This window comes from Calypte anna, chromosome 21 (assembly GCF_003957555.1).
Source record: "Calypte anna isolate BGI_N300 chromosome 21, bCalAnn1_v1.p, whole genome shotgun sequence".
NCBI classification, from domain to species: Eukaryota; Metazoa; Chordata; class Aves; order Apodiformes; family Trochilidae; genus Calypte; species Calypte anna.
The window spans coordinates 2,128,944-2,152,604 of NC_044266.1; the positions used below are offsets into that span (position 1 = coordinate 2,128,944).

Sequence of the window (23,661 nt, forward strand, 5' to 3'; positions counted from 1 at the left end):
CCCTGATGCTCCCGAGGAGCTGGGATGGTGATGGGAGGGCCAAGGGATTTGTGGTGTGGATTGGGGACACTGGTGAAGGTGTTTGCATCCCCTGTAGCAGCAGACTGAAAGGCTGCATCAGATGTATGTATCAGCACAATAATAAAGGGTTATGAAAGCAATCAGGTATGAGTTACCCACTTGGCATGTTAGAGGCAGCTCCTCCCCCGTGCAAGGCCAAGCGACTCGGAATTCATCCCCCGGGATTTGGCGTTAAAACGCGTTCACTGCCAGCTGACAAAAGAGTCAAGCTCGGATTTATTACACCGGCACCTGCAGTAAAAAATGACAGATGATGAAAATGTATTTAATTATCATTCAGCGCCACATCTCTGTCTGCTCCATCTCGGTGCTGCAGCTGTTGGCACACACTTTATTTTAAAGTCAATGTGCTTATCTGGAGAGGAGCCCCAGCTCCCCGGGAAAAGGGCCGGGGGGATGCGGGAGGTGGGAGTTCCTTCCATTCCCCTTGGCCAAACGCAGATTTGTTACCGCATCCCCCGGGCTGGCCGGTACCGTCCCGCTGCGAGGGGAACCGCATCCTCCCCGCACCGAACCCGGGACCTCCCGCTGCCTCCCCACGGCTGCCCCGCTCGGGGTCACCGGCAGCCGTGGCAGTGCACGGGAGGAGATAATTAAAGAGCCCTGCGGCAATAATTGGCTCCAGTTGTTGGAGGGGAGACGCGTCTCAAAGGCGGCTGCAGTTTGCAGCAAGGTCAGGGGAGACAAAACGCGGCACTGCTGCTGCAGAGGGAAGGATTAAGTCTCATTTCCAAGTGATGGTTCCTCCCGTGTTAACTTCTGCCTCCGGGACACAAAGCTGCAGGACAGCGGAGAGCTTTGGTTCCAGTATGGGGTGCAAAGTTCTAAGTATATATATATATATATATATATATATGTGTGTGTATCGCTATGCATCTCCATCTCTACACAGACACATTTAGGGCCCAGGTGCTGCTGGCCACCTCCTGGCCCAGCTGCAGTCAATGTGGCTGATGAGACTGGGACAGCCCAATCTGGCCCAATCTGGCCCAGCTGTGATCAGTTGGGCTAATTGGGTTTGGGGGCAGCCCACCCCCCCTTCCCCTGCCCCAGGAGGGCAGAGCTTGGTTGTTTGCTGCACCCTCAACATTGTCCTCTGCTCCCTGGATGCTGGTGAGTGCTCCCTCTTGGATAAACCCGTGTGGATGGTCTGGGAAACAACAAAAAAGACAATTTAGGGGGTGAGCTGAGGTTTGTGTTGGGGTCACAGGCTCTGCAGTAGGACATGGGGGGGCTGGTGTGGGGGGGCTGTGCTCTGGGGTCACAGCATCTAGCTAGAGGTTTTTGTTGGGGTTGTGTGCTGCCTGTGCTCACTAAGCCTAGTCAGAGAAAAAGGCTTTTTTTGAGTATTAAAACATAACACTCTAAGCAGGGGATTTTTGGGCATCAGTTCCAGCAGCTTTACACCACGTGGAGAAAACAATGACCTGTGTGTAGAAGGGGTCAAAGGAATTAGATAGAAAAGCCTGATATTTTGCAAAGTTTAAGAGGAAAAACTTACGTGTTTTGCTCTTGCCAAAATGCTTTTGATGTTGGAGTGCTTCCTTTGTTTTTAATAATTACTTTAAAAAGCATTAAGTTGAAAGCAAAACCTGGAAGTGGTGTGGAAGAGGTGTTTTTCTTGAAAGTCCTTTCATGGGATATCCTCAGTTTTGTGTGTGGAATAGGGAGATATTTGGTTTGGAGGTTTGGTGTGTTCAGCAGGAACATCTGTGCACCAAAACTTGGACTTTTTTTGTTGGGTGCAGATGGTTTTTTTCCCAGGGTTCTGGGGTACAGAGCTGTGCTGGGTGGGCACAAAACCCAAATTCAAGAGTGGAGCAATTCAGCAGAAATAGGAGGCTTCTGAGAAGCCCCCAAAGCTTTTGGGGTTACTGTTTTCCCTTTCAGGGTTTGGGGGGTGGGTGCAGGCACCTCTCTCCTGACAGCCCCCAAGGCTGGGCTGGGGATGGTCCAGGGTGGGTGCTGAAATGAAGAGGTTCTTAGTATTCATGAAAAATGTTTGTGACAGCCTTACCCCGAGTAATGAGAAGCCACCTGCAGTTCGGAGCAGTACTTGATAATGCCGTAATTAGATTGGAGATGCAAAAAAGCTCATTAAAATTAAATAACATATTTGTCACTGGTTTAAGAGGCGCAGATTGCCTCGAACCATGCTGGTCTCTTGACCTTGAGTGTTTTGGTGTAGTCCTCGCTGTTGAGAGCATGAAAATAATGGTGGAGCAGCCGATGCCAGGGCAGTTCTGTGGTGGGGTTTTGGTACAAAGCTGCAGGCACTCACTTTGCCCTGCTCACATCATTTGGCACAGGCTCATTTTTGCTGTCCTCACCAGTCAGGCTGGTGCTGCCTTTTGCTGTTGAGCGTGCAGCGAGCTTCCAGGGTTTCACAGAGTTTGGGGGAACTTCTCCAACTGTTGCCAGCTGATGGTTTTGGGCAGGCAGCACTGGATTTCCCTTACCCCTCCCATGCCCTGTTGGCTGTTAGGGGCTGGGACCCTGTAGTACCAGACCTCAGCTCCCCAGAAATCCTGAGGTGTAACAGACGGTGGTGTTCAGACTGCTCTGAAATGCAGCAAGCTGGAGGAAGGGGGAGGCAGCTTGTGAGATGATGGGAAAATCATCCAACATGATGGCTTTTCCTCCTTGCCAGTCCGAGTTGCTAATGCAAATGTGCTCAGGTTGGGAATCTGTGCAATGCAGGAATGTGGGCTCCCAAAGACATTTGTCTCTCTCTTCAGTTTTTGATGAAATAGAATAAAAACATGTTTTAAATCCCCTTCCTCCCTCCTGCCTGAAGAGGAACACGCAAAGCCATAACAGCATCTATTAACAAGACTGTAATTTTCCAAAATTAATTTTTAATGACTAATTTGTCTTGTTTTCAGATGCTTTATACAACACCTATTGTTTAAACCCCATTACTTTCTCCACAATGTCACCATGAAGGAGACAGCTGTTGGTTCAGGATCTCTTGTCTGGAGCATCCATTGCTGCCTTTGCTCTGGCCTGGGCAGAGCTGCACCCACTGAGAATTGGGAGCTCTGGGGAAGGGCAAGGGTCATCTTTCACAGAAGGGATTTTTCCCTTTTTCCACCCCAAAATGGGGCTTCTGTTCCCCTCACAGGGTCCCAGTGCTCTCCTCCCTCCCTGTGGCTGCAGCCACGTTCTGCTCTTCCCCTCAGAAGCATTGCCCAGGTTGGGGCTTCTCTTACAAGGGCTTTTATGTACAGAGAAAAGAATTAAAAACAAAAAGTGGGTTTTTCTTCCTCCTCCTCACTCGTTGTGAGTAATTTCATGTAGGTGTCATGGAGTGGGAGTGTTTACAGATGCTTTGTGTTTTGGGAGCGTGGGGATTTTCCCTGCGTGGCTCTCATGGTGTGAGCAGCAGCGAAGGCACCGCAGGTGCCTGGAGCCTGAATCCTTGTCTCGAATTGGTTGGTGGTTTTCTTCTTTGGGAACTGGAGGAGAGGAAAGTGTCTCTGAGCTTCTGAGGAAAGAGCATTCTTGGAGGAAGAGACAGCACGGGGTCCCCAGAGCCCAGGATGGGCAGGCAGAGCTGAACCTTAAAAAACAAACGAACCCCAAGGTGTTTTCACAGGCACAGGTTGAGCTCAGAGGTGTTTGCCTTCCCCTCAGAGGTTGGGTACCTGATGAGCAGAATACTCCTCCATCATCCAGGTGAGGGAGATGAGAGTGAGCAGTTCTCAGTGCTGATGCTGAATGTTTCCAGGTTAAACAGTGGGATTCCTGCTGTGCTGGAAGCAGAGCCACTGTCACTCTCCTGCACCTGGGCTCCTGGTCAGACCCTCCGGGTCCTTTAAGCAAGTGTCTGGCAGCTTCAGAGGAAAAAAAAAAAAAACAAAAAAAGCCTCAAAAAGCCACGTTTAGCCTCTGTGGTTATACAGAGGAATCTGCTGGAAGAGTAAACCCTGGGTAAACATCCTCAATTTGCTGCCTCCTCAAATGGAGCAGCTTTTAGAGTTTCAAGCCACAATTTGTATTCAAATGAAGGTCATTTGAAAGGTGTAACATAGTAAACAGCCATTATTTCATTTTGATAGTGGTACTAAAATTATAGTGTTGGTTGAATTATTTTAGTATAGGACCATTACCATCTCCCTAAAACACTTACAGGGATTTTTATATCGGTGCTGCAGTCCTGAAATTAGAGGAAAATTAAAAATCACACGGCTGTGGTAGGGAAGTAATTTTTTTTGCAAGCATCCCTTCATTTTATTGTGTGTTCTCTTTCCCTTGCTCTCCTGCCAAGAGAGATGCACGTCTGCTTTTGGGAGCTGCTGCTGCTCCTCTTTCATTGCTCTCGGGGCGGTCGCTGTGACGGGGACAGGAGCAGAGTCCTTGTCCTGCAGCAGCTTTCATGCAGCTCCTTTCCACACCTTCCTGGTGCTCATGTTGGAGGGTGACATGGGTGTCATCAGAAGCACCTCTGCAGCCATCGGGCTTCAGGGGAAAAGGCCTTGTTTAAGAAACAGCTGGAAAAATGTCCGGCGAGATGCTGCAGGGTCATTTTGGGGAGCTGCTGCATTTAAAAAAAATACTGATGCAGAGGAGCAAATACACACTTTAAATCTCTCTGCATTTATCTTTTAGGAATCCATGTAATAAAAGTCCAAGTAAATCAAATGAGAGTAATTTTCCCCCACCAGAACACTCGCTGTTTAAAAAACAGCTGGAAAAATGTCCGGCGAGATGCTGCAGGGTCATTTTGGGGAGCTGCTGCTCCCCAGGATTTAAAAAATACTGATGCAGAGGAGCAGATACACACTTTAAATCTCTCTGCATTTATCTTTTAGGAATCCATGTAATAAAATTCCAAGTTAATCAAATGAGAGTAATTTTCCCCCGTCAGAACACTGGCAGCTCTGAGCGTGGCGGTTCAGCCGCGATTGCCCCCGTGGTGGCTGGGTTGGTGTGTGTGAGCCGGGGCCATCAGACGTGAACGAAATTCTAATCCTCAAATTCCTGTCAAATATTATAGCTGCCTTCATTAACATTTTCACACTTGGCTGCCTAACAAATGAGCAGAAGGGCTGGATTTATGGTGCTCCAAATACGCTTGGTACCTCAGTGCGTGGCAGAGGTCTGCGCCCTTGCCCCGTGATCCGCTCGTGTTCAGGGGGAAGGGATTGTCTGCTTTTTATGGAAAGGGAAAAATAACAGGTGTTCTGTCTGTATTTTTAGTTGAAATCCTTGTTGGTAGTAAATAAAATGAAGTATCTTGCAAATAAAATTGTCCTTAATTTATAATTCCTTCAAGAATTTAAGATACCCATTTTCTAGGTTCTGTCTGCATCTTTGTCAGAGTTCAGGCTGGGTTCTGATCTCTTTTTGTGTGGCTTTTTTTGATCTGCTATTTCTTTAAACTCCTGGGGTTTTAGTTGCACAAGGAGGTCACCAGTGTATATCCACTAGGAAAGGGCATAAATTCTTAAACCATGGAATTTTTCCTGCTTTAGTGGTACCAAAGCTAACACAAATGATGCACCAGCCAGGAGCAGTGTTGGCTGTGGAAGGCCACCATGTCATGCTGCAGGTCAAGGACATGCTTCCAGTCTCCTCCTTGGCCTTGTCATACCTCAGGTTGTTCCTTCTCATGTTTTGCTTTCCGGAGCACTCTGTGCTGGCAGTGTGAAAGTGTTTTCTTGATGTAGTCATGGGGCTCTCAAGCCCAGGGTTGGACAGTCCCAGCCTCAGGCGAAGGATTCTCTCGTAGAGCAGCTCCTCAAGTGATTTCTGATGGGTAAAACAGCTGGACTGGGATGCCCTCAGAGGTGAGCATCACAACCTGTTCCATATTTATTATAGGCAACAATTTGACTAAGGGAGAATTCAGATTAATAACATTCAGCCCAGAGAAGTAATTTCCTTTGAGAAAGCGATTTACATGCACTCTGCCAAAAAGAGCCGTCACCGCGCGCTCTCGTCGTGTCAGCTCCAATAATGAAGTTGGAAATAACATGGGAGGTTAATAGGTCCTACTTATCTCCTTAGTGCCGGAAAGGAAGATTTACAGTGTGCAGCCTGGTTTGCATATTTCCATTGGAAACTGAAAGGTTTTTTCCCAGCCGAGATTGATGAGACGTGACGGTTACAGGATGTCTGCTCTGGGGCTCTAAACCTCCATCCCAAGGGATATGCTCCTGCTGGGGGGGGGTTGGGGGGAGCTGCCTTTCCCCAGGTCACTGCTGAGGGATTCACTTAGATGCCAGCACCACTCTTTGTGCAGTAATTGTTTTTAACCAGCTGCATCTCCTCTAAGCATAGAAGTTCCCACCAGCTGTGGCTGCTGTGTGATGGTTGAAAGGTGGGTTGGATCCTGGTGGGTTGGAGCTTGGTGGGTTTTCCTGGAGCTGCAGTGGGTGTGTGGATGGAAACCTTGTCTGGAGGTGGTGTGGGAGGAGGACACTGCATCACCTTGGGCAGCTACTTGTGCCATGAATCACAGAATCATAGAATGGGCTGGGTTGGAAGGGACCTCAGAGATCAAGTCCAACCCTTGATCCACTACCCCTGAAGTTCCCAGCCCATGGCACTGAGTGCCACATCCAGGCTCTTTTTAAATATCTCCAGACACGGAGAATCCACTACTTCCCTGGGCAGCCCGTTCCAATGCCTGATCACCCTCTTGGTAAAGAAATTCTTTCTAATCTCCAACCTAACATATATCCTCTGGGGGGTGTTTTATCCCAACTCATCCCCCAGGAGGTGATCTGCAGGGTGATCTCTGGGACTGGAAGCTGCCAGACTGTGCTGGTGTGCTAGCCAGGACCTGCTCCCTTAATTAGGAACAGTAATGACCTTGTCATCACAGAGGAGGACACTGCTGCCTTTGGGTGAGGCTGGAGCCCCCCCCTGCAGTCACACCTTCCCCCTTTGCTGTGCTCATCCCCGGATGTGCATGGGGATGACGTGTGGGTGCTGGAGCTCTGTCACTTCAAATTACTCTCATTAAACTCCCAAAGGGCTCGTGGCACGTTATGGGCTATTGCAGGAGCTATTTCATTTCAAACAGCAAAGCTGTCCGAGTTACAGGAGTACAGAAACAGCACTCAAGTTTTTCTTCACCTTTCTTCCTGTCCTTTAGCTTTTTAGAAAATAGCTTTCTAACTGCTGTTCTCTCCCAGCAGGGCTGTGTCTGGGTCCTTGGTAGGTTGTTGGGCTCTTCTGTATGGAAGAGTGAAAGAAACTTCTTTTTTTTAAAAAAAAAAACCAATCAGAAATCATTGCCTCTTGATAATTTAAGTCACCTGGTGCACTGAAGCCTGCTTAAAAGAACAATTCTAAAAAGGAGAGAATTTTGAGTAAATGTTCTGTCTAGCACAAACTGTAAAATATTCATTTAAGTTGGTTATTTGATATTACTGAGTAAGGGCAAGAAGAATTAACTTTCTGAGCAGCTTAAGGTGCAATTCAGTAATAACCTGAGTCATTTAATGAATGAAATATTTAACATCATTTGCATACATTAAGTGTAGGGATACAGAGTATAACACATGTGAGATGGAGAGGAAAACTGGGAAGAACAAACAGGAACCCCTCGGTTTGACCCCAGACACCTTTCCTTGGTGGCAGCATGGGGACAGGGCAAGAGCTGACCACGGGAACATGGACGTGTCTGTGTGGTGGGTCTGGCAGCCCCCCAGCATCAGGACCATCCTTTGTGGGCAAGGAGGAGGAACCTCAACACCTTTTGTCCCCCTGGAGTCTGGTGCTGTCCCTGGCTGTCCCCCATTGCTGCAAGGTGAAATTGGGCTGGTTAAGGTGACCAAAAAAACCCAAAAAACGCAAAAAACCAACCCAGGAAAGAAAATTAAGAAGTGAATCTTGATGCTTTTCCCCATAAAACCAGGGAAGGTTCACCAGGCATTAGGTGACCAAGCAGTTTGTGCTCAGCAGGTCACTTCTGGAGGAGGTGGTTGTGAATTTGCATGTGCCCAGAAAATGCTGTTGGTAATCACACCAGTGGCAGGGTTGGAAGTGCCCTGACTTGTGGTCAGCTTGTTCTGGTTGGGGATGATCTGTATGGCCTGTGGTGATCTGGGTCCCCGTTGACTCATCTGAAGCTCCATCATCCTCCATTGCTTTATCCCCTCTGGCAGCCCAGCCCTCCCCTCACCCCCCATCACTCTGAGCAGAGCTCTGCTGTGCTGCACACCCTGATGCTTCTCTGGTGATCTGGGATCACCTGGAGGTGATGCCATTAAGACAGCCCCTCTCAGGCTGCATGAATAATGCATCTTTCACTTCCAATCCCCATTACTTTACCTTTTTCTCCCCCCCAGTGCTGTTTCTATCATGTTGATCATTCACCCACTTTGTTTTGGGGTCTCAGCTGGCTTTCCAGCCCGTCTGATCCTGATTCCTAAATGCCTCTTGTCATATTCACGTGCTGCCTTCTCACTGCTTGCCTTCCAGGTTCTCAGTAAATACTCAGCAATAAAGGATGCAGGCTGAAGGCTAAATATAAAAGGAGTTAGGCAGGGAATCCCCATCTGCCTGGGAATGCAAAGCTTCTTGATGTCAAAACTGGTTATTAAATACTTGAAATGCTTAAAGATGGAGAGGAAGAGAGTAATTCTGAAATACATCTCTTTCTTTGGTAAACAAGGTATAGTTTTTTAATGGTATATAATTTTAAAGAGCTTCTGAATCGAGCCCCCAGCTGTGGGTACAAGGTACAGACCTGGATGAGTACTCGAGGTCCCCTCTCAGTGCCTGGATTTGGACTACCTTAAAATAGGAAGACTTGTTTTCATCCCTGCTGTCGATTTGCCTTGACAGCCAATTAAAGTCAATATTACCCTAAAAACCTTCTGCTTTCATAACAGGCAATTTTGTTTGTGTTGAAAACGCTTTGTTTGATTTCTGGAGCCATTCATTACAGGATCAAGGCTTCAAATTGGAGCCAATTAGGTGTAAGAGTCGCTTTTAAAAAGCTTTTTTTTTTATTTCTTTCCAAAAGCCAAGAGCTTGAAGGTGAACATGCACTGAAGGGAGCATCCAGCCTGGGGATGGGGAGGCTCTGTTGGGGTGGCCCTGGGGCCAGATCAGCAGGGCTGCATCCCCACCAGGACCTAGAGCCTGCAGTCACACTGTGCACAGTTGCTCACCCCTTTTCTATATTTAGCAGGAAATGCATCAGCATCCCTTTTCCTCCCCGAATTTCCTCTGGGAATGGAGCTAGTAAATAGCTATTGCACTATAAATAACACCTCTGCCAGCCCCAGCCTCCTGCCCTTCCCTGGCAGAACACGGACCCTAAGGGCTCCCACCCTGGGAGCAGATGTTTGGATTAATGGTTATTTTTATTTTAAAAAAAGGCAGAAATCAAGCACTTAAAAATGTAGAGACTGTGAAACTGCCTGTGATGCTTAACCTTTTGGGGTTTCAGCCATCCCCTCCCTCAGATGAATCAGGCAGCAGCCCTGGCACAGCCCACAAGGATTTTCCAGCCAAAAGCTGACCAGGGCTGTGCCAGTGGCCACACAGGGTGATAGGGACATCATCCCTGGTTTTACACCAACCTGCTGATCCACTCCTTTCTGCTGAAAAATGCAGGAAATCCTGGGTGTTTTCCTGCCCTGTCACTGCTGGAATTACAAGCAGTTTTTATCACATAAATAATGACATTTTCTTCTTGTCGTTTTCCCCCCCTTGTTCTTTTTTTTCTTAAATGTTTTCTCGAAAGTGAGGAATGAGTAAAATCTCAGAAGCCTGAAAATAACCTGCAAAGAATTTATGGTTCCCTGGTGCTCCTCTGGTTTTAGGTTGTTTATTTTCTGTTCCAACAAATCAAATAACTCTGGGTCAGAGAAAGAGTTTCCAGTGGAGGAAAACCAGCTGGACAAGGCAGATCCTTTCTGGGGGCCAGACCTGCTGTGATGCCTCTGGGATAATAACTGTGGCCAGGTACCTACTGAGAACAGAAATATTTCCACTTTTGTGCCCTATGCAGAGGGAGGATTGTTTGATTGCAGCACAAGTGTAATGAGTTGCACAGGAGCTGCCCTCATCCTGGTGGGAATGGCTGGGGACCCCAGGGGACCCCTCTGGACCACTGCAGGCATCCTGGCTGAAGTGCTGAGCCCAGAGCTCTTGCATCTTGCCCAGTGGAAGCAAAACTTGCTTCTTAATTGGTTGTGTAATGGGATCCTCTGTAATGTTTTCAGCAATAATACCAACAATTTCGAAAGGTCTTTTTTTATCCCGTTGACACCCCAGGTTTTGTTTGAGGTTTATTTGGATTAATTGGGCAGAGGTTTGGGAAAGAGAACAAATACCTGCTGGTATTTGATTTTGCTTGCACAGCTGCGTGATGAAGAGAAATGGCAGCAGAAGACCTTAAACTCCATTATATTGTCTCTGGGAAGATTTGTGAGGGATAGTTGGCTCCTAGAAATAAAATTTTGAAGCCTCATCACTGCAGTTAGCTGGAGGGTTTTCAGGTCCAAGCACTGAGGTGACCTGAAGAGGCTTTGAGGAACAAATGGGCACCACATTTTGCATCCGACTGCTGCGTGCAGGGAGCTCTTGGTTTCTGCTAATAGCTCTGTGGCCTGTGAGTAATGAGTAATTAATTTATATTAATATTTGAATAACATTTCTTCTGGCCACATCTATGTGTTTACTCCTAGATTTGACATTGGTCCTTCTGCCATTTAGATTTTATTATTTTAATGGAACAATACAAGGTTACGGGCTCTTGCAGCAGATTGGAATCTTGTGATGCTGGGGGAAGGACAGTGAAACCACAAGTCTCTTGTAAGCCCCTTTGGGATCTTGAATACCTAATGAAACACTTGGGAATTATATCAGTGCACTGCATAGCTTCATTTCATATGGTTTTCATAAACTTTCATCTTCCTCCCTGTGCTCGGGTGAGGGGCTGTAGATGCCCAAGGCTTGGTTGGTGCAGTTTTGTCTTTTTGCAAGTATGAAACAGTAACAGTTATTGTAGGATTAATAATAAGGAGTAGCATTGGCAATTTTTTTTTTTAAAGATTAAACATATTTTGCACAGTGTTACAGGGGAGCAATACAAAAGGAACAAAACCATTAAATATAATTTATTTAGCTGAATACCCTTTATTTAGCTGGATCTTCAGGGAGAGAGATCCTTGTTCTCGGAGGGCAGGAGGGGATGTGTGACGCATGAAAGCAGAAGCAGCAGCAGCCAGGACACCATTTTATGCTTGTTAAGATCCCAGGGCTGAGTTCAGAGCAGGACAGTGCTGTGTTAGCCCAGAAAGCACCATGTGCCAGTTCCTGCTGCTTCCAGATTTCCCTGCTTCATGGTGCTCGGTCTGACCAGCATCATCATTCGACTGTGGCTTTTATCATGATTTAATATGTATCTTTTAAGAAGGATTTTAATTCCCTGCTCGAAGTAAGAAAATGCTATAAATCAGAGACAGAATCTTTTAACATTTACAGTTTTAAATGAATTCCTGTTGAGAGTCTCTTAAGCCAGATTTATATCTGATTCTGCATTGAACTGTGTCGTTATGTGGGACTGAAAAACTCTTACAAAATTAGGCATAATGCAAAAACATGCTGAAAAGACAGTTCTGCAGGAATGTGGAACATTATTATGTTAGAGAATATTGGAGTGAGGAATATGCAGAAAGGGACAATTACCGTGGATATTTTCCTTTTAATGAACCTTGCACAGTTCTCTGGCAGACGGGTTTGCTGCTGTCTCCTTGCAGGAAAAGGCAAAATGAGAAAGCACTGATATTTTCACCTCGTCTGGCATTTTGGCGGCCTTTTCTCTATGGTTTTACTCAGTTTTTTAGGTGAAGAGAGCCCTTTGATTTTGCATTCAGAAGGACTCGTGTTGCCCAGCAAGGTCGGTGAGCAGAGGGTCTGTTCAGGGTGCAGCTGGGGCTTCCTGCTGCACAGGGCAGTGGAGGAAAGCTGCAGAAAATTAAATGTTCCTCTTGGTTTCTGCAAGAGCAGAGGGCAGGGGAGCACCTCCCCATGGCTCAGGGATGGTCTTCAGCATCTTCAAACTACCTGACTTTGATTTATGTAGAATAATTGAGGTTTTTACCATGACACTGTAGTTACCTGTATCTTACTGAATTGTCTTTTTTTTTTTACCCAACTGCAGATTTGACTCAGGCTGTGGCAGAGAAGGCCTGTTTGCCACCTTAAAGCTAATGGTGACAGTGAGGTGACAGTTCATGTGTTTCTTTAAATCACAGGGTTTAGTCCAAGGTCATTTAAAAGAAAGAATAATAATAATAAAATAATCACATAATGATCCCTGGGTATTTTCCAGTAACTAAAGATTGGGCATTATTTAATATCGTTCTGTTTTACTGCCTATCCCTCAGTTTGGGACTTAAATGGAAGATAAAATCTATCCTAATCCCATTAGGCACTGGCTGATTCAAGGTCTGACTTTGCTAATTCTTGTGACTCAGGGTACTTCTGAGACGAGCAGTTCAGGGCAGCTGTTGCTAAGTGTGTTTGTGCAGAACTGGGGTCTTGCTGTTATTAAGACCTATTGTGTATTTCAGTTTACTGCTTTCCATGTGTATCTGGCAGGTGAAATTGCTGACCAGATCTCATTTAACTCTGGTGTCTGTTAACCACCACTTACTTGCTCGATTGTTTGGGTTTTTTCTTCTCTTTTTCATGTGTTTCAGAGGAAATTATTTCTCGTCTTAATCCAGCTTCTTCCCACCAGATTTAGCTTTGAAAATAGAGCATTCAAGTTGTCCACCTGCTGTCTCACAGAAGTTTTGGAGTGATGAGCAGCTGCTGTGAGCCCTGCCCATGCTGACCTGGGCGAAGTGCTGAGCTGGGTCTCACAAACCCACATGGTTCTGGCTGCACTTCCCTCCCAGGCATAAACAACCTCCAGGAACTCCTCAAATTAAAACTGGAATGAAAAATATAGTGGTGTGTGTGGGCTTAAGTTTTATGTGTGCTGGGAAAAGATCTAAGAATGTGGTCTAAATAGGATTGTGTAAAATAATAATTACTAAAGTATCTGAATTTGCTGGGATGCAGGAAGGCTGTTGTTACGTGGGGATGTTGTGGAGCACCTGTATCTGGATGGATCATATTTTCTCTTTCCTGAGATGTCCCTGGAGTGTCCAGGCATAGGTGTAAGACCTGTGGGGACTGGAGTTGGGCAATTGCAGATACAAGGCTGGTTCTTGGGCCTTTTTTCTTTCCCTCTTAGTTTTTGTTTGGTTTTTTTTCACTGTAGGTTTTCTTTGGGAATACATCCAGGCTTCTTTGAAGCTGTTTTTCCTGTTGTGCTGAGGCTGCCCTGGATTTCACACTTCTACCCCTTTAACTTGGGAGTTAAACCAACCCACTGGAGGGGCATTCCCTTTTGGCAGCACCTCGGGTACGTGCTGCCCTGGCACTGCTGCTAAATGCCTTCACAGTTGGGTGACTTGATCAGCTATCGGAGCTCAGGATTCCTAAATGTCATCCTATAATGTCTAATTAAGGTTGCAGTTTGAAGACATCATGTACTTTAATTGAAAACTGTAAGAGTAATCTATTCCATTTTTTTCTGTTAAATTAATAGTGTGGACCTTTAGCAGATGGTTAGTGAGACGCTGTCATTAATGAAAACATCCCACTGCCTGCACTCCAGAAACAAGACCTCCATCTCCCCAGCCTGGCACAGTCTCTGCTCAGTGGATTTGTGGTCCCTGGGTGGCTGTTGTGCCTCTTTGGGGAGATCCAAATTCCACAGAGTTGTGTTCTGCTGGCCAGGAGCTGGCAGAACCTGTGGGCTGCAGGTCCTCATCTGCTCTTGGCCAAAGTGGGGAACACTCTGGGCCCCCAAAATTGCCTTTTTTTTTTTAACACCTTGGTATAACAGGCTAAGGGGTTTGGATTAAGCTACTGAATGGTATTTTCACAGGTATAAAAGTGCCTCTGCTGTGTGAGCACAGCCCATGATGACAGAGGTGAGCTTGGCCTTTCCATCCCCTTGTCCTCCTGGGTCAGAGAGTCCTGTTTGTCCCTCCCAGGATTTGGTAACCAATTTTTGTTCTCCCCTTTGTGCTTCCTTTGCCACTTCCCAGGGGGCCAAGCAGCAGCAGCAGAGACTGGGGAAAGCCAGAATGTTTATCACTTTCTCCTGCACGGAGGCTCTAAAACAGCTTCAGCAACATAAATCTCCTTTAAGACCCTTCCAGAGTGGGATCTGCTTTATTGCTCCAGGAATAAAGAAAACCCATTTCTTCCCCAGGCAACTCACTGGGACCCCAATGGTGACATCCTGGCCACTTGTGGGTTTTGGGTCTGCTGGAAAATGGGAGGGCAGGGCTGGTGAGGAGCATCCCCAGGGCAGAAGTATGGCCCAGGACTGAGGAGGGAGCTTGGAGGGTCCAGAGTGTGTCTCCCAGTGTCTCCCAGCAGTGCCTTGTCTTTGTAGAGGAGGAATCTGCATCACCTACAAGGAGACCCAGTTTGAGTCCCATCAAGGCAGGGAGCTCATTATAAACAGATCTCTTCCTCCCCCCTGAGGAATGAAGAAGCAGGGGCTGATGCAGGTTTTCCCCCAGGACACAGGCATAGCCAAGGCTTTATTCAGAACCTCCCCCCCACCTCAGTCCCACCTCCCCCATGCTGTGGCTGGGAGCTCCTCGGCACAGCCAGGACTGGAAATGATTCAATTAGCCAGCTGCAGATATTGGTAATAAAACCCAGTTTCCATCTAATTAGATAGAATGTTAGTTGGTGTACCCTTACTCGATTAGAAAAATACATTTAAAATGGAATTTTAATTTATTTTTGTCTTTCATTCCATCATGCTGGAGGAGACAATGTAGTAACTGCAAAGCTTCCTTTCAGATACCTTGGATTAGACCCCAGAGAGGTGACACAGCCCCACTTCTACCCCCTGCATGTTTGGGGACACTTAGAGCAAGTCCCACCAAAGTGCTGGTGCTGAAAATCTGCTGTGGCAAAATGTGGAACAGGAAAGTGTCCCCTGAGCCAGCACTGATGCAGGTCACCAGCAAAACCACCACAACGTTGGGGTTATTCCCCTCCTCATCCTGGGAGTGTGCACTTCCAGACAAAAAACAAAAGGAAATAAACCCTTTTGGTTTAGAAGTTTGTTGGTCAGTGTTTGTCAACTCAAGGACTTGCTCTGTTGGTGACTCCAAAACTTTGCTTTTCTTTTGCCTCTGGTTTCTCCCCAGCTCCCCAAGTGACTCCCTCCCCACCCTGTGTTGTTGTTTTAGGCAGAACAAATGGAAAAGTGAAATGGAATCGTGGTTTTTGTTCCAGTGATGCTAAACAAGGCAGTGAGAGCTTGCTCTGTGTGGCTTTCAGTTCAGTCTGTAGTTGTAATATTCAGAATATTAATGGCTTTGAGAGCGAGGACGGCTAGAAAATGAAAATGGTTCGATCCCAGCTGAGAAGATGCTACATAATCAACATGAATTTGTATTTTCATTTCAGAGTGGAAGGACGATAAGGAAGCTATGGGCTAGAATTTGTCTTTATAGCAGCAAGGACGTGGAGATTTCCTAAGAGAATAGATGTGCTTGCTTAAGAGATCGCAACTTTATTAGCTCTGTGGTATAAATCCAGAGATGTGTACAAACTCTCCTGCTTTCTCTTAAAACATGCATAAATTTCAAGCTTATTAATTTGGATGTGTATAATTCATACAAAGTAATAACTTGGAATTTAAACTTTTTAAACTAATAATTTATTACTGAGAGATAAAATAGGTGGCCCAAGCTGCCTGCCACGGGGAATCCTATTTTGCTTCCAATCTCTTTTTCTTTTGAGAGGCCAGGTGGGAATTGCAGATTCCCTCACAGTGCTGGGACTCAGGTCAGACTCAGAGCCAGTCCTCTGCCAAGCCTGGATATTCACCATGAATTTTGGAGCTTTTTACGACTTTTTTTTTTTTCTTTTTTCTCTCAACCAACACCTGTATTCCATTGCGAGTCCTTCAGCTTAGAGCAACTTCCCTGTGTGTGTGAGATGGGTTCAGGGGTTTTTCGAGATGGGTTCAGGGGTTTTTCGAGATGGGTTCAGGAGTTTTTCCCAGCGTTGGATCCCTGCCCGCTGGTCCATACCCTAACCAGGGATGCTCTCCCCAGTAGCCGGGGGCAAGCAAGTTCGCTGCGCTCGCCACGGGCTGCGGCTCCTCCTGCCCGCAGGACGCGGGGTGAGCTCAGGCTGCTGCAGCTCCGGCTCCTTTTGTGCCGTCGTTAAATATTTAAGCTTCCAGAAGCTGCAGTCACGTAGCAGGGGTGGGCAGCGTGATGGTTCTCCGGGGTCCGGGCTGCCCCCGGTTCGGCTGCTCCTCGGGGACAGCCCCAGGGACCCTGCAGCCCCTTGTCTGGCACCCTGAACTTGGCTTTCTGCAGCATTCAGGCTGATCACCCCAACAAACGGGAGGATGCAAAAGAAAAAGAAACGTTTGTATAAAATGCTTTCAGCCCGAGCCACAAAGTATGAATTAAAGCACTGAGTTACCTGGCTTAGTTTAGGGGTAAAACATAACTCGGGTGATGTTAATGTTAAATTATATAATTGCTTTACAGGGTGCTTTGATTATCTGATCAAATTAAGCCTTTTTTCCTTCCTGGTCTTAGAGGCTCAGCCCTGCAGTCTCAGGTGGGACATGCCATGGAAGCAGCAGGCACAGCCACAGAGATCTGGGTCTGCACAGCTCCCTGGGTTTCCCCCTTCTATTTTGCTGCTCACCCTGAGGTTTGCAGGAGCTGGGGATGGGGGGAAACATCCTGGCCAAGGGCTGCTGGGTTTGGTGTGGGGTGTCCTCAGCCAGGGATGCTCTTGGGTGGCCTTGGAGCACCTCTCCATGCCACTTATCCTGAGCAGAGCACTGTCAGTGGTGATGGGTCAGGTGTTTATGGCACACGTCCTTTTATTTCCTTTGCTCAGTTTATAATTAAACAGCAAAGCAGAGGATGGAGAGCTGGGGTTTCAAAGCCTGGCTCTGTCTTGTCTGACCTTGCTGGTGCCACCCTGCCTTTTGTTTGTAATCTCGGGGAAGAAGCAGCCCAGAAAGGGCTTGATAGGAGACAAAAGCAAACAATAGCCTCGCTCCAAAGATACAATGAATGGGATGTAATTGAATTTTTTGGTGAAGACATTGATTTGACCCTGTAAGACACACAGAGTGAATCATTAGGGGAATTAACACACATTAAAATGCAGGGGTTTTTTTCATCTGAGGGCTTTTATTGTGCCTATACTTTTGTTTTTAATTATTTAATGACTTTGTGTCTTCCAGTGATAAATCTATTTCTTCTCCTTTTCTCCAAAAGGGAAAGCAGTGTTGGTGTGACAAAGGGTGCATGGCCTGAGCAGCTGATCAGCACCAGCTCTTGGTTGGCAGCCCTGCCTGTGCCCCAGAGCCCAGACAGAACCTCCTTTTAAAAAGCATTTCTTGTAAACTCATGACAAAACATCACCATTAGGCCCAGAAAAAGGGGTCAGACTTTCACATTTGTTTTTCCAGTCTCTGCATAGCAAAAATTCAGTAGGAATTAATTGATTGCAGGAAGCTGTGGGACATGGTGATTGGGAGGAGAATGTCCACACTTGGGCTGCTCGGGGTGGGTTTTGACCCTGGGTTTTTGGAGTATTGATTGCTCACTGGATGTGCTCTTGCTGGAAACTTCTGTTTGCCTGGCTGTGTGTGTGTGATGGAGTTGCCTGTCCTCACAGTTCTCCTCCAGTCTGGGGTGGCAGACAGAAGGTCATTGTCCCAGAGCCTTGGTGCTTACGTGGTGACAGAAAGTGGCACAAAACTGTCACACCACAAGCAGGGATTTCTGCTCACCCTTCCCTGGTGGCTGGGGCCATGATCAGCCCCTCAGGCAGATGCCTTCCTGACCCCAAACCTTGCTCAGAGGCTGCATGCCCAGGTTCCTGCTCCTACACTGCTGGACTGACCCCAGGAGCTGACAGGCAGGGTGAGCAGGTGACACAGGAGGGTTTTTTTTTAAGGCTTTTTTGTCCCATTTGCATGCCAGTCCTTGTAATTGTGAGCACTCAGGGCATGGAAGGCAGCGTGGAGGATTTGCTGTCTCTATACATGTTAATTTATAGCGCTGCCGTGAGCTCGATTTTCCTTGTTATCCAAGGTATTTCCTCTGGAGGAGGGAAATCAGGCTGTAATATATCATTAAGCAGAAAGCCTTGGGGAGCTCCCATCCTAGTTGATGTGGATCCTTCTTTTATCCGGTTAGAAGAATTGAATTACACGTTTTGATTTGTCTAAAGATCCAGCTTGGAGTCTGGTCAGAGCTGTGGCTCTCTGTACCACCACAGCCTGGGCAGGAGCAACCCAGCAGCACATCTGTGGGTCCCCAGCAGCACTGGCCTGCAGTTTGTCCTTTGGTTTGCCCAAACTCGATGTGGAGGAGGCAGGGTATAGACTGGTTGAAAGGAATACCATAAACAAGCCTTGGCTGAGGCTGAGATTGTTTGCCTGAAATCCTTGGGTGTCTCACGTTATTGTGGGGGTGTTCGTGCAGCCACACAACTTATAAATTGCTTTTTTTTCCCCTATGGCAAGTTGATTTTTCATAGGAATAGACAAAACCCCATGCTAATCTGAAACACCCCAAAGCTGCCTGTTTTTGCAGGGTTTTGGGGTGAATCAGCTGCTTTTGTCTCTGGAGGATGCACAGAGAGCATTTGCTGCTGCTCGTTCTGTGGTATCTCCAGAGCTTGTCTTGCTCTGAGGTGCCAGATGATGCAGATTTGTAACATATCAAATCGAGGACACAACATGGGAATAAAATTCTGCAGACCACAGCACATTTGGTGAAAATACTGCACTGGCTTTAAAAAAAAAAAAAAAAAAACAAAAACCAAAGAACTTAAAAACATTTGTTTAGGAATTATAGTTGTGGAGTCTTTTTAAAATACGTTTATACATTAAATCAGCAGTTGGCTCCTTCAGCCCACCCCCTGTGTCAAAGCTATGAGTTGATGCTGTTTTGGTGGCTCATGCAGGCAGCAGTGGACTTTTTTGGCATCAGAATGCCCAAATTTTAACACTTGTCTCTGATTCAGCAGCAGCTCCTGTAACGTGAGGTCTGGCACATTTCTCTGGGGAGGTCGCAAGTGCAGACTCCTCCTTCAGCATTAATGCAGACCCTGGAGGGCTGCACCGGGTTACTGTGCTACTGAATTTTACACAGCAATTATCCAGAAATTAAAAAAGAAGTCTTTTCAGAGCTTCACGTGGCTGCTCCTCCTCCTGACTCACGCAGAAGCAGCGCTGCTCCCGCCGACTCTGCCGTGGAAATCTTTAAAAAAAACCATAAATGCAGAGTTGGGGATGGAAAGCGAGGGGTGCAGGAGTGGATTCTGGGAGAATTTATTTGCAGTGTAAACATGTTGGTTAGGAGTCATTAATATGACATTCACACAACTCTAATAAAGTACATAACACGGAGATCTGGCACCACTGCAATACCCAGAGAACATTAAGTATGAGTCTTAAAACCAAGAGTATTGGAAACAAGATATTTTTACGTCTCTTTTGGGAGTAATATAATTGCATTTTGTGGCTCTAGCAGATGCTTGGGCCAGCTGGTTGGAGAGCATTGTGGATTTTTTTTTTAGTGTTGGTACTATATAGCTACAACCCTTATATAGAACTATCTTTAAAAAAAAAAAAAAATCTCCTTGTCAAAAGACCCCTTTCTTGTGTGTGCAGAACCTTTGCCATGGCACAGCCTGGAGACACTTCTGCTGCAGCAGCTCTGGGGATTAAACTGCACGTGGGGTTTTTTTTCGGTCTGATTTGGGGCAATTGATTACTCAAGGGCACTCAACACTCCTGACCTCTCTGTGCAGCTTTTGCCATTGCAGGTCTCTCTGAGAAGGGAGACTGGACCCGGCTGAGATGCAACTTTTTGAGGAGAACCATCAAATCCCTACATATTTCTGAGTCTATCTTCATGGGGAGGAAAAATAGGCTTGTTTCCAGCACCTTGTGGACAGCAGCCTGGGGGTCCTTGGCCACCATCTTGTGTCCCTAACCAGGACAGTCCCTGTTCCTGCATCCCCCCAGCATGGATTGTCCCATCCCATGGATGCTCAGCCTGCCTGTGCTGTGGCTGCTCTGCCTTTGCACCCAAGAAATGGATGGGCAGCCCCCCCCCACTCATCAGCCCTGTGTAGAGGCACCATTGTGAATTATCTCACTGGCGCCAATAATTTCCTGTGAACAAATCAGTTCTGATCTGGAAGTAATCGCCCGTATCATTCCTGCAAGTGGGAGCAATGGCTTATGTTGATGTCACCCGCTGGCTTTTTATGGCAACAATTAATAATTCAGTAATTCTCTCTGCAGTGATGCTGTTCTATTTATAAATATTTAATTTAGCTTCCCGTGTCCGTGCTGTCGCTGCCCTCCCCTCTGCCTCCTGACGTAACACCAGGCTCTCGGCGATGCCGTGGTCATCAAAGTTACCAGCAAATTGTCTGCACTGGAAAACCTTAATGTCTTTCCTCCTTTGCATCTCCTCTCTGTGTTGTTTAAGCCTTTGGTGGTGCAAACACAAAGGTTGAGCGAGGGCACCAGTTCAGGCCAAACCTGCCCGAGGCTGCGGATCCACCCCGGGGCCGGCGGCTCCTTGTGTCTGTTACCAAACTTCTCTCTCTGTTCTAAAACTTTCCTCCGGCACAGCCATGCAAATAACTCTTTTTTCTTTCTGCGTTTCTCTTTCAGGAAATTGCAGCTTATTTAATAACGTTTGAAAAGCATGAAGAATGGCTAACAACTTCCCCTAAAACCAGGTAACGTTGCTCGTGCTTCAGCCCCTGCAAGCGCCCATCGACTCGCTCGCGCTGATGACTTGACTGGGCCAATCGATGCTCTGGCCACTGAGGGCTCCCAGTCATGCTTGATGGCTTGTGACACCAAACTCTCATTAATTGACTTAATGAGCGTTTTATTGAATGAGATGAGATTGATTAAAAATGGAACAGCTGCAGTCTTTGACAGGTGAAAGTTTTAACTCGATTGTTCAGGATTTAATCATGTCCCTCGGATGAGCAGGTTTGGAAGCCTTTGCAGGCTTTGCTCATCCTGACAGTGCAGCCTCCAACTTTAAATAACTAACAAAGCACCCAGCACCCTCCTCCCCCTCCCTTGCTTGGCCCATTTGACGTGCAGGCAGAGGGATTGTTTGCATTTTGGTGTTTTCCTTGCTGGGGTTAAGTGTTTGATGGTGAGGAGATCCCAAAAAGCCGCATTAACAGACGTGTTTGCAGTTTATTATTCAGTAAATGTCATGTCTTCTTCGTGCTGCCATAAATGTTTAACTCCTCTGCTCCCCTGGGAACAGCTCTGGGAAGGTTTGGCTGCGGATGTTTTCCTGCTGCTCTCTGCTGTGTTCAGCCTCACACAGCTTCTGTATGTTTCATTAACACAAAAAAACCAACTCTCACTTTCTAATGTTGCAGGGCTTTGTTTTTTCTTTCCCAATCCTCTTTCCTATTGAAAAGGGCAGGTTTATGGGAGGGAGCCTGCTAGCACCATGGTGGGAGCAAAGCCCATCACTGCCTGGTGCCACAAGCATCCCGAGCTGTGCTTTGCTGGCTTTGGCATCTCCTCCCTCCCTAATTAGCAGGGGCAGAAACTATAGTGAGGGGCAAGGACCAGTATTGACCCTGACAACAGCACAGGTGAATTCCTGGGAGTTTTGGAGCATCCACTTGAGGAGAGCCTGGAGGTGAGGTGGGCAGCACAGCACAGCCCTGCTGCCCATCAGGCACAGGTAAACTAGGGCTATGTCACTAATTATTTTTATTTTTTCCCCCTCAGTTGCTTTGGTAGTTCTCGTGGCATCTTTCAGTAATGTGTTTGCCTGTTGTATTGAAATGTGTCTGTCATGCCTGAACAAGGAGAGGTTTGAAACCCAATTGCACTCTCCAGCGGGGTCCCTGTGACCCAGAGCTGCCACGATGGCAGAAGGGCCCTGAGATGGACCTTGCCCACTGACAGCAGCCAAATCTCACCTTGTGAGTGTGCAAAATGCTTCATTTCACTCCCCTGCTTGGCTGCACGACAGCAGGTAACACGATAATACTAGAGAAGGTTTTTTTCCTGACCTTGTAATCCAAGTTTCAGTGTTAATGCAAAATAATTTCTTGCTGAACCTTTGCCAGATAAACCTATTAAGTGGTCAGAAAACATTAACTGGTCTGGGCATACATGGCATCATTAAAGACAGGAGAATTCCAATGTTTGTGTAGCAGTGTCTTATGATTTAATTTAAGAGTTTGGTTTGCTAAAGGCAATGCATGAAAATAATTTTCTGATGAATATTAGAGTACCTTCCTCCCGTGTGTTTACACTTGAAAGAAATAATGTCCCAAGAGAAGGAAAGTTTTGATGGCTGTTCAAGGACCTTCTTAAATTGTTGAGTTAGTTTTTTTTTTTTTTTTTTTTTTTAATATAAAAATTAATTGGGAGAATTAAATGCTGAGTTGATACAATCAAGCTTCTCAGTATTGCAGAATTAATGACATTGATCCAGTGCTGAACTGGAGCACTCCCAGTTCTTTGTTTGCTGCTGGGGGTGCTGCTAATTTCATCTCAGAAAATTAATAAAAATGAATTGCACCACTGACACCTATGGAATTTCCTAATAAGATGATGTATAGTGTGATATGAGGAAGGGCTGCCAGACGTGTGGTTGGATGGTGCACTGGAGAGCTGGGAGCTGGGCTGGTGGTGATGTTGGTGATGGGGTTTCATTGTGATGGTTGTGGTGGCATTAGAGCACCTCTGAGACAGCTTTTAGAAATCTTTAAAATTGCCCTTTTTTGGTTTTTTTTACAAAACTTGTTGGACTACTCTAGTTGTTAAAATGTGCCCATATAAATATCCTGGAATCTTATTACAACAGTCTTTTGAATGCTCCAGTTTATCAACATAAATTAACAAGTACACCTCACAAGGCTCTGCCCTTGATGTTTCCTTCAAATGGTGTTTGGTTGCTTGATGATGTGCCAGATAATCCACAACAGGGGTTCCAGTCAGCAGGGTGAGCTGGGGGAGTGTTCTGCTAATGCAGCAACTCTGACGTCTCTGACATTTCCAAGTTTCAATGCAAATCATGACAGCAGCAACAACAACAAAAAAAAAATTACTTGACATTTGTGTATCAAGTCGAACTTAATTGTTATTTACATTGGAATGTCAATGACAAAGCTGACTTAGTCCAGAATAATTCTGCTAGATGGAGATACTTTGCTTCTCTGTTTCCAAGTGCCCTCTGTAATTATTATTTTTATAGTATTTTGAAAATACAGCCCAACGGGGCTTCACAAGTGGGGCTCAGGCAGCAGAGAAGACTCAGCCATGCCTGGAAGCTGCATATTCCCAGTGTTCCAGCTGGGAAAACCCTTCAGATGTGTTTGTGCCCAGCAGCCAAGCCCAGTGAGGTCTCGTGCCCACGTTAATGCCAGGCTGGGTGTCCAGCTCCTGTTACAGAGGATGAAGCTGTGTCTCTTCCCAGCATTATTCTGATGTTCCTGCTGCAAACCCATCTCATCCTGGGTGGG

General features: G+C 46.5%; 1 protein-coding gene across 1 annotated transcript in view; it reads left to right on the top strand.

Annotated features, from left to right (window-relative positions):
• The window catches only part of CAMTA1 (calmodulin binding transcription activator 1), a 249,262-nt gene that overhangs the window by 43,707 nt on the left and 181,894 nt on the right, over positions 1 to 23,661 (top strand). Inside the window, exon 4 of the mRNA XM_030463641.1 lies at positions 20,819 to 20,886. Coding sequence (XP_030319501.1) covers positions 20,819 to 20,886 — 68 coding nt within the window. The remainder of the gene's footprint in view (positions 1 to 20,818; positions 20,887 to 23,661) is intronic.